Raw genomic sequence first — 10,918 nt, 5'->3', positions numbered from 1 at the left:
CATTTTATTCGCCAGCGATCTTACGTTCCCCATAACAATGGAAGGGAGATACGGCCGGTATCTCCTCTTCTTTTTCAACCATCTCCTCCCGGCTCTACAGCCCCGGTATTTCCTTCGCAGTTCTTTGGGGATATCATGTCTTACCCCAGCCGGGCCACAGTGTAGGATCTCCATTAGCTGGTCCCTTGTGTAAACAATGGGGCCCTGGCGCTGCTCTGCCAGGACCGGGATCCGACTGGAGAATAGTACACCAAACGCCAGAAAAACGATAAATAGTGAGTGAAGCAGCATGTCTTCACTTGCAAAGAACTATCAAAAAACTATAAAGCTAAAAGAAAAAAATAGAAGAAATAGAAATGAATGGTAAAAGTACTTAAGGAGACAAGACAACGAGGAGCGACTCTGGCAGGCAGCCGTCCGTAACAGCGCCGGAAGTTTAGTTTGTCATACTAACAATAATGCTGCACGGTGGCTCGGTGGTTAGCTCTGTTGCCTCGCAGCAAGAAAGTTGCCAGTTCGCGTCCCGTGAGGATGCCTGGGATCTTTCTGCGTGGAGTCTCCATGTTCTTCCCGTGCAGCGTGGGTTCTCTCCGGGTTCTCCGGCTTCCGCAATGCCCAGGTGCATAAACTCACTCTTTATGCACCTGGGCATTGCTTTGGTTTACTTCACTGTGAGCTCTCTGAAGTGCAGCGAGAAGAGGGCTCATGTTTTTTGTTTTTTGTTTTAATTTTGAGAGTACATGTATAGTTGTGTGTGAAAGTACAATAAAGACGTGATCAGACATAAAGCTAAGGTAAATCAGGTAACGCAAAGGTCAGTCTCTCACTTCAAAGAAACAGCACTCACACACACTCATACAGAACATGCATAGACTTACAGTGGAAAAATTGTCCCATCTCATGGCAAACAGAAAATTTATTTATTTATTTTTTTACTATTTTTCCAAATGAAACCCTGAAATGAAAGTTTGCATGATTATATTGTGTAATGACTGGGCGTTTAAAAATTGTGGTCATAATGGGAGTCAATGGGACATTTTTGTCCTATCGTATCGTCAAAGTGTAGTAAAGTAAGAATCTGTGACTACAAAAAAATAACAATGCATCAAAATCAATTCTATTACTTATCTCGTGTATATTTTGGCCTAATCTTTGAAAAAAAAAAATTCATTCCTCCAACATTTATTATATGGAAAACAACTTGTGTGTTTTTTCATAAAAGCTGTGACATCATGTAATCAAAATGGCATTTAAAGGGTTAAAATTATAGAAATAACTGAATGTTTGGCATTTCTGATCAGAGCAGAAGTTGACTGAAAGCTTTGAGCAAAAGAAGTAGAAAAAAAACATTATTCTGTTGTTTTGATAGCAGTTTTTGGGAGAGGACATTTTTGTCCACTAATATCCCCAAAGGGTAGTAAACTATGAATCTGCCACTACCAAAAAATAAAAAAATAAAAAATGCATAAAAATTAATTCTATTACTAATCTGATGTATATGTAGGCCCGATCTTTGAAAAAGAAAAAATCCCCAGCCCTCCAACAGGTGTTATATGGTAAATAACTCATTTTATCAATTTTTCTTTTCATAAAAACAGTGACATATGTAATCAAATGGGCATTTAAATGGTTAAATAAATAAAAATATTTGGATGTTTGGTATTTTTGATTAGGACAGAAGTTGATTTAAAGTTTTGAGCAAAAAAAGTAGAAACAAATATTAATCTGTTATGTTTTTATAGCAGTTTTTGTGAGAGGACATTTTTGTCCTCGAAATATCCTCAAAGGGTCGTAAATTTGCCCCTGGTGTATCGTTACCTAGGAAAAAATGTGAATTTTATGATTTTTCATGAAACAAACCTTCCTACAAAAAATCATTTCATACAGAGCCACACCAAAAAAAGTTATAGCATAAATTGAGCAAACAAAAATGTCCTCGATATCCCCTGAGGGTTAAGCATAATAATGTAATCCTTACATCCCAGCCTCAAGTAGTGTTACAACTCACCTTGGTACTGGGGTAGGTTGTAGCAGCATACCTCTTTGTATTTGACAATAATTTACATAATTTGTGATGGTGTAGTAGAAGTCCAAGTGTATGCCATTTATAGCAGACAAACGTGGGTACCACGTGTCAAAATTTGAGATGTCTAGCTCAAACAAAAAGCGTTACAATCATCCCCAGTCTCCCCTATATGTACATTAACAGTATATTGTAAACACACAGGTGAGTCTTTGTTGTTTGTTTCTCTTATTTTATTTCATTAACCAATTACAAAACTTAGTGCCAGTATAAACACAATCATGTCTGCTTGAAAACAATACAAAAACGTAGATATTCTGACGCTACAGAGCCCTGCATGGGTAACAGCGAGATTGTATTGATTTGCATTCCCTCACAATAGCTTTGCTTTCCTTCAAAGTACACTTTTCGTTCTTTCTGATATATACAAACATTTTGTTGAGCAGGTCTCGTGATAATACGCCATCAGTTTACAGAAACACTCTGGAAAAGATAGACCATGTGACACGTGGTGCATTTATTACTAATTATCCCTTTTGAAAGGCCAGTCTCCTACAGTATCCAGCTGCTGCATGTGAGCACAGGTGCAGCTGGATATATGGTTACTGTTTTGACTTCAGTTATTGCTGTAGTTCAGCCTGTGGTGCCATGGATATGTCCAGTTGTTGGAACCTGCGATGCTGCTATGACAGATGCATTTGTTTATACAGGGCTTCAGTAAGAGTAGCTTCTGTCAGCACAACTACACACTACATTACTGCTGCATGTAGTCGGCGTTTTAACCAGTAAAAATGAACGCCACAGCCATAATTGTAATAATGGCTACAGGTGCTGCTGAGGGTGCACCGACTCTCTGTAATTACGACTGTATGAGCCGTACTATGATACAATATTATTTACAGCTGTTGCTCTAGCCTTAGTAATTAATATGGCTGTGACAGTCATTTTTTAATGCTTGTAACGCTGACTGCATACAACAGTAGGGTGGGTGCAGCGATGGTTTTGCTGGCTGAACGTTGCATTACCCTCAAATGAACACGTCTGTCATAGAAGCACCAGAGAGTAACAGCTGGACATATCCATAGCACCACAGATTGAGCAAAAGTCCTCACAATAACCATATATCTGGCCAAAGCTTCGCCATCACAGCCACAACTAGCAGCTGGATACTGTTGGAAACTGGCCTTTTAAGATGCACAATGAGTAATAAAGGCATCATGTAAAGTGTCACATCATCTGCCCTTTTTGATACTATTGGCAGAGTTTCTGGGGTTTTCTGAGTGTTGCCAGGGAACACAAATGTAACCCGTAATAAAACTCTCACAGTGACATTTGTGGGGCTCGATGTGACATTTTTTTATTCTAATAAATAAATAAAGAGAAAGCAAAAAAGCAAAGCAAGTGCAAAATTGTCAGAAGTTACATTCTTCACAACTTTATGTAACGACACACACACCATATCTGTGTCCTGATGTTCTGGATATTCGTTCTCATCTCCTGGACAGTTTGTGGTGAACAAATGATAAAAAGAATAATCCACTGTACAAGAGATATCTACAAGAACAATAATTTAGGGGGGAATAAAACCTGAATTTATGTTATTAAAAATAAAAGATATTTTGTTCCAAGGACAGCTTATGGTACATATCAACAGGCGCCATCATTTCAGTGCTTCTCGTTCGTTGTCTATGTAAGCAGCTGTGCAATGCATTCTGGTAGCGTCACGTTTCCCCCTCCTCATTTGCATTTAGTTAAAATCTAAGCTACTTTATGCAAATCAAGGGCATCCAGCAGCCTGTTTGAAATCCAAGGGCAGTGCAGTATGTGTCCAATCAGATGCAGCCTGCACTGGCTACCTGTCAATCACCTATCATGACATTGCCTAGTCGCATCTCCTTCACATATTTAATTCTTGGAAAAGAGCCCCTGTGGACATGTACCATTACTGAATTTGAACTACACAGCACAAACCAGAGTCCCACCATTAACCATGGGTAATTTTTTGGTATAAACTTTAGTTTAAAGTAGGCTCAGAATTGAGTCTTTATTTGACACAAACAAGTTAATTAACATTTGTGTAACTCAAATACGCAGTTTACACACAACACACTGAAACACTTTTTTTGCATTAAGGCATATTACATATACCATACGTTCAGGCACTATGCTAGGGACTGTTTTACAGACCCCAAAGTCTCCTCTATAAAGATGGAAGCTTTGTCTTTAAGACTGAAGGACTGGTTTGTCATCGAGGAGCCACTTTTCTATACATACAAAACTTTGCTGGGGCATCAACCATTTCACTTGCAGCTACGACTTTCAGATGTAAGGGTATCCACTTAGTTATTAAGCATCAAACTATAACTGTTTTTTTCTTCTTTTTTTTTTTTGTTCTAACTTAATTTATTTCCAACGATGAACAGTGATTTTACAGGCTTAAGGCAATGGCCAAGCTGAGATGTGCTCTGTTTTATAGTGCAAAAAGTTCAAAGTCAATGTGGCAATTAACCTTCTCTAATAAACAAGAACCTCCTTCATCATGTCCAGAATAGATAAACTGTTTGGAGAACAAGAAGTGGTTATTATTATGACCTATTCTGAAAATCCACTTACAGCAGAAACTCAAAGGATTGGGATAAATATGCAAAAGTTTCTGAGTACTGGCATTCAGAAACAAATTTAAAGAGATTTTTTAGAAATTCTTGCCGTCCGCACTGCACAGGGAGATTCATTCAGAGATTGGTCCAGGGACATGCCTCTTCTTATGCAGTGGATTTTACAGCCAGTAATGTTGTACCAACAGGACTGCAGCTGTTACTACAGGGGAAAAAAAGAAAAGAAAAGTAATTTAAAAATTTTTTTTAAGTCAAAATGTAAAATTCCCTAAAGGTCTGTAAAAGGAATAGAAAAAGGAAAAGTTGGTCAGATTTATATATTAGTGAGAGATGTTGTGCAGGCAGCTGTCCAACAGGATAGATAGCAGAGCTGAGGAGAACAGGGAGGAAAAAAACAACAACAGGCATCTTGAACATTCAAATATATCAAGAACATACAGTATGGAATAATATGATGGTATCGGCATTATCACATTACACTTGCTAATCATAGTATGTGTTCATTTGACATTAATGATTGCAAGTGTGCTCAAGGATCCATCATCTTACCGAGAGTGCTACATCCTCTCCCTCCTTTGTAGCCTCATTGTCAGTATTTTCTCTCCGAGAGCTGTAATCCAGTAATGACTGGTCAACAATATTACTAATGCATAACAAGGCAGACAAGAAGCTAGAAGAGAAAGCCCAGAGAAGCGCCCACAAGACTACATACCACTCACCAACAAAGAATACCACACATACACACACATCAGCTCTGCTTGCAGCTATCAGTGCAACTCTCACAGCTGAAATATCCACATTTGTGTGGGTGTTAAGTTGAGATGCAAAGGACTACCCGTTTATTCCAGACAGCAGAAACAAATGGGTCTATGCAACATCAGCAAGGACAAAACAGACTGTTTTTTTGTATCTGGAGTTCATTACACTCCAACAGAAGTTTAAATAGCTCTTATAAATTCACTTCAATTTGCCTTGTGTTCTAAAGTTTGAACTGATAAGACTACCACATGCTACGTGAACGATGTCAACATAATAAAAATGTAAAGACTAATCTGTTGGAGGACCTTTACGAACATACCACCACAAAATGCTCCACTTGTCGCATTTTATCATATTTCACTGACTCATCGCTGTCACCTTTTTGCTACTACTTTATGGCAGACATTTTGGGCTTAAAAGGCAATTAAACCCTCAAGAGCCCAGAACGTGTAACAAGTCAAATCGTCATTGCACAACTATATTAGAGGCTGTGCAACAGCAAGTATTAAGTGGAAAACTCAATATTGCAAGATAGGTATCACACAAGAACGAGTCTGACGCAAGAGGAAACAAATGTGTTTCCTAAGAGGACTTTCCGAAATGTGTATTACCAGTACTTCCTTTGAAGCAGATGCAAGAATAAACCAACCACAGCAGGAACTAAGAATCTTTTACCAATGACCCCTACCGTGGGAGAGGGTGTGCTATGAAAGTTCACTCTGTTTCTGACAGCTGGCATGGAAATGTGCACGTAACAACTGACACATTAAAGTATCTAATAAGCAAGTAATAGAATATAATAAAATATATTCATGATGTTAATTTGTATTCATAGCCAAGAATTTAATTTTTAGATCATCTTGCTACTGCACAATCATTAATACTTGTGCAAATAATGAATACTACAAGATTTATTATCTACATGGTGAATATGGTTGACCTCCACTTATCAACACGTCAGTCAAACTACCATAACACACATATGAGGCAGGGTTCTTCACCCTAAGTGACCTGTAGGCTCTGTATCCTCAACAGGTTTCAGTGGTTATTTCAGTGACGGTCTGTGGTAGATTACATTAGCCAAGAAGCATTCAAATGGAAAGAATTTCAACATGCATAGCAGAAAGTTTGGGCAGCTTGAAAACACCGACTCAGTACACCGAGACACAAAAAGTTGGAATCATCGTGTCAAACATTGTGATTGGCTGGTCTGAGAGGCCATAATAGAGATTAAGTGATTGCAAGGGTTAGTCTGCACATCTGAATAAAACAACATATTACCGTTTCTTTTTCCGGAAGTATAGATAACCAAGGCCAGCAGCAGATGCACCAACAAGTGCAATTACTTAGATGAGATAAAAACAAACAAACAAAAAAAAAACACATGTATTATTATAATGACTTACATTTAAAAAAAAAACAAAAAAAAAAAACAGGAATGACCAAGAAACGCACAAATGTAGTCACAATAAATGTCTGACACCATCCTGCCATGTCAAGGTTAGATTGGTAATGCCTAAAAACATACTTTTGTAACATTATTGCAGCTAAAACACTGCTATTATGAAATTACTGTTTAAGCCTTATGTGTAGAAACAGGTGACGAATGAAAGGCTAAACCTGAATCATTGACCCCGACATTAAGGGCATCATGCCGCTATGTCGTGCTGTGGGGGCATTTTGTTGGCGTGATCTGGAGGAAGAGTCATTGTTAAACAGTACAGACTTGTTCTGAGTGATCGTCTTTATCCTATGGGGAAATATTTCTATCATGATGGGAGCGGTCTCCTCCAGGATGACAATGCCTTTATCCACAGGGCATAAAATCATATACTATAGCCTTCATAGTCACCAGATCTCGACCCAGTTTAATACATTCAGGAGATTTTGGACTTGCTTGTACAACTATACTCTCCACCACCACCAACAAAACACAACCTGAGGGAAAGTTTGAAATAATAATGTTGTTCTGGTAGAAGCTCAGAGACTTGAAGGTTCAATGCCAAGGTGCAGTGAGGCTGTTTTGGCCCAACATCTTGTCAAGTAAGGTTGTTTTTTTCCTCTAATTGGTCACCTATCTGTTCATTCCACAACAAAAATAAACAAATAAAGGCTGGTAAAGTGACATTCGTATGTTCCAATGTACGAGTGTGTCACTTAGGTCTTATTTCTTAACCCATATAAGAATATGATGCCCCCTCAGAAACTCCATCATCTACTGTAATGTAACAATGCTGTTCTTGTAAAGACATCATAATCTCATTTGGGTGGATGTTACATTCTTAATACATTGTTAAAGGTGATGAAGAAAATACCACATCTTTTGCTAAAGACACCCCTACCCTACCTACACCTACCCTAGCATTTGTTGTCTGTCACATCGCTTGATCACCAGACCCCCGATTCAACCACCTTTTGTCAATTCTTCTCTTACCTCCTGTCATTGATTAGCAACTATATACTAACTGACAATTTACTTTGGTATTTGCATGCAGCCCCTCCCTACCCTCTGACATACCCTATAAAATGTGTAACTCTGCAAATATTCTGGGTCGGCTTACCTTCACAGACTCGCTCTGTGTTGGTAAGCCCATCGTATACTGGAATACTAATAAACACCCTACTACAGCAAATGTCACATGAGGACAATGGGTACATTTCTTCAACAAAGGATTAAGGTGAATCTTACCTATGGCAGCTATAGCACCTCCGCTAATGGTGTCACCACCACCACGACCACCACCACCAGCATCATCACCACCACCACCACCACCACTGTCTGTAAAAGAAATTAAAAAAATAAGAACAGAAAAGAGATGAGAGCAAAAAGTAATCTAACATAACAGGTTATTTTAACCTAACCATATGTACAATTTGGGCCAGAGGCTGCTGAAGCAATAAAGATAAATTCCAAAATATCTGTATTTCACATAGTAATGTCAACTAGAGTGTCATCAAATATTGAGGAAAAATTAGCAACCAATATTCAAATCCATGCATGAGCAACTGTTACTGCACTGTAGCCTGTGGGGAAATCATTGCTTCTATAACAAACACACTTCAAATACTACTTCAGCTCTTCTCTTTCTAGTATCAGAACATACAGTGCTGTGAAAGAGTATTTGCCCCCTTCTCAAATTCTTATTTTTTTGCATATTTTCTCCACTTAAATGTTTAAGACCATCAAACAAATGTAAATATCTGACAAAGATAGCCCATGGAAACACTAAATGCAGTTTTTAAAATGATGATTTTGTTTTCTAAGGAAAAAAACTATTCAAAGCTACCTGGCCCTGTGTGAAAAATTAATTGCCCCCTAAACCTAGTAACTGGTTGGACCACCCTCAGCAGCAACAACTGAAATCAAGCGTTCTCTATAACTGGTCTTTCACATCTCTGTGGAGATATATTGGCCCGCTCTTCTTTGCAGAATTGTTTTAATTCAGCAACACTGGAGGGTTTTCGAGCATGAGCTGCCTTTTTAAGGTCATGCCACAGCATTTCAATTAGATTAAAGTCTGGACTTTGACTAGGCCACTCCAAAACCTTCATTTTGTAAGCCATTCAGAAGTCGACTTGCTGGTGTGTTTTGGATCGTTGTCCTGCTGCAGAACCCAAGTGCGCTTCAGCTTAAACTGATGGCCGAACGTTCTCCTTCAGGATTTTCTGGTAGAGAGCAGAATTCATGGTTCCATCAATCACAGCAAGTCGTCCAGCTCCTGAAGCAGCTGAGCAGCCCCAGTCCATCCCACTACCACCACCATGTTTGACTGTTGCTATGATGTTCTTTTTCTGAAATGCTGTGTTACTTTTACACCAGATGTAACGAGACACACACCTTTCAAAAGGTTCAGCTTTCATCTTGTTAGTCCATAGAATATTCTCCCAGACGTCTTGGGGATCATTTAGATGTTTGTTTGCAAAAGTAAGACGAGACTTTGTGTTCTTTTTGGTCAGCAGTGCTTTTCGCCTTGGAACTCTGCCACGGATGGCATTTTTGCCAGATCTCTTCCTTACTGTTGAGTCATGAGACGAAGGAGGCCTACAGTTCTTTAGATGTTGTCCTGGGTTCCTTTGTGACCTCCTGGATGAGTCGCCGCTGTGCTCTTGGGATCATTTTGGTCAGCCAGTGACTCCTGGGAAGGTTCGCCACTGTTCTATGTTTTCTCCATTTGTGGATAATGGCTCTCACTGTGGTTCCATGGAGCCCGAAAACTTTAGAAATGGCTTTGTAACCCTTTCTAGACTGATAAATGTCAATTACTTTGTTTCTCATCTCTTCTTGAATATCTTTGGCTCACTGCATTTTGTTGCAGCTTTTTGAGATCTTTTGGCGGACTTCATTTTGTCAGACAGGTTTTGTTTAGGTGATTTCTTGATTGAACAGGTCTGGAGGTAGTCAGGCTTGGGTGTGGTCAGTGAAAATTGAACTCAGTTTTCCAAAAAATGTCATTAGCCACAATTAATTCATGATTTAACAATTACTTTTTCACATCAAGCCAGGTAAGTTTGGATAGCTTTTTTCCCTTAAGACATAAAATCATCATTTAAAAACGGCATTTTATGTCTACTTGGGTTATCTTTGTCTAATATTTAAAGTTGTTTGATGGTCTTAAAAGATTTAAGTGAGGGAAATATTCAAAAACATAAGAATTCAGGAAGGGGGCAAATGCTTTTTCACTGCACAGAATTTATACACAAGCATTGAGAAATACATTTCACAGGTAGACAAGACTTGTATTTCATTTTATGGATTTATCATAAAGTGTTGAGTTCAGTGACGGCCAAATGCCTTTAAGTACATAATGCATTATCACAGCCAAGCCAATGAAATCTGAATAGGTATATGTATGCAAGACTTACGTTTACATTGTGGTAGTCCAGGTGACCACCGACCATTTTTGTCACATCTCTGGGTAGATTCTCCTATTATACTGTATCCAGACTCGCACTCGAGCATCACCGTGGATGAGTATTTATGTGGAGGCCCAGAACCCACCTTCCATTTACCATTTTCAATCTTGGGTTCTTTACATTCAACCACTGCAGGCAAAGAAAGTTGTGGAGAAATATTGAATTGTAGGACCTTATGACATGTTGAAGTGTTTAGCACTGGCTAGCGTGTTGTGAGTCATGGGATTGGGAAAAGTGAGTCTGCACTACTTTAATGACTGTTGTACATACACACAATTTCGTGTAAAGCCAATGCTGTATCCCAAACAGTCTAATGTAATGTCATAGTGAATGTGACATGCAACATACATGTTTTTTTACATTAGATGGGACATTATTTAAGAGTGTAAGTTTCAATTTCCTGAAATGCAACATTGCAATAAAAACTGACTTTTGCTCTGAACTACATTGAGAAGTAGCATAGACATAACAGTCAGTGTAACAGATTTCTCTGTAAAGCAAACACCTACAAGTACTTTAAAATAGGAGTATGCACTATTCATTGATGCCTGTGCAGTAAAGGATTAAATCCACATCTCGAACAATGCTACTTCATGTTTCCTGGATC

General features: G+C 38.7%; 1 protein-coding gene across 4 annotated transcripts in view; it reads right to left on the bottom strand.

Annotated features, from left to right (window-relative positions):
- Positions 1-2,238: 2,238 nt before the first annotated feature.
- The window catches only part of LOC103365797 (complement receptor type 2-like), a 13,340-nt gene continuing 4,660 nt past the window's right edge, over positions 2,239-10,918 (bottom strand). For 2 of the 4 annotated variants that reach the window (XM_008293343.1, XM_008293352.1), the window contains exons 8-12: positions 10,261-10,440; positions 8,087-8,176; positions 6,679-6,742; positions 5,188-5,248; positions 2,239-4,840 (exon numbers count right to left, since the gene is read on the bottom strand). In XM_008293343.1, the coding sequence (XP_008291565.1) occupies positions 4,838-4,840; positions 5,188-5,248; positions 6,679-6,742; positions 8,087-8,176; positions 10,261-10,440 (398 nt within the window). In that variant the 3' untranslated portion in view covers positions 2,239-4,837. The remainder of the gene's footprint in view (positions 4,841-5,187; positions 5,249-6,678; positions 6,743-8,086; positions 8,177-10,260; positions 10,441-10,918) is intronic. The other 2 variants (XM_008293359.1, XM_008293365.1) reach the window with 2 other exon arrangements.

This window comes from Stegastes partitus, unplaced genomic scaffold (assembly GCF_000690725.1).
Source record: "Stegastes partitus isolate 25-593 unplaced genomic scaffold, Stegastes_partitus-1.0.2 Scaffold20, whole genome shotgun sequence".
Taxonomy (NCBI): Eukaryota; Metazoa; Chordata; class Actinopteri; family Pomacentridae; genus Stegastes; species Stegastes partitus.
This window is presented reverse-complemented; position numbering and strand designations above follow the sequence as displayed.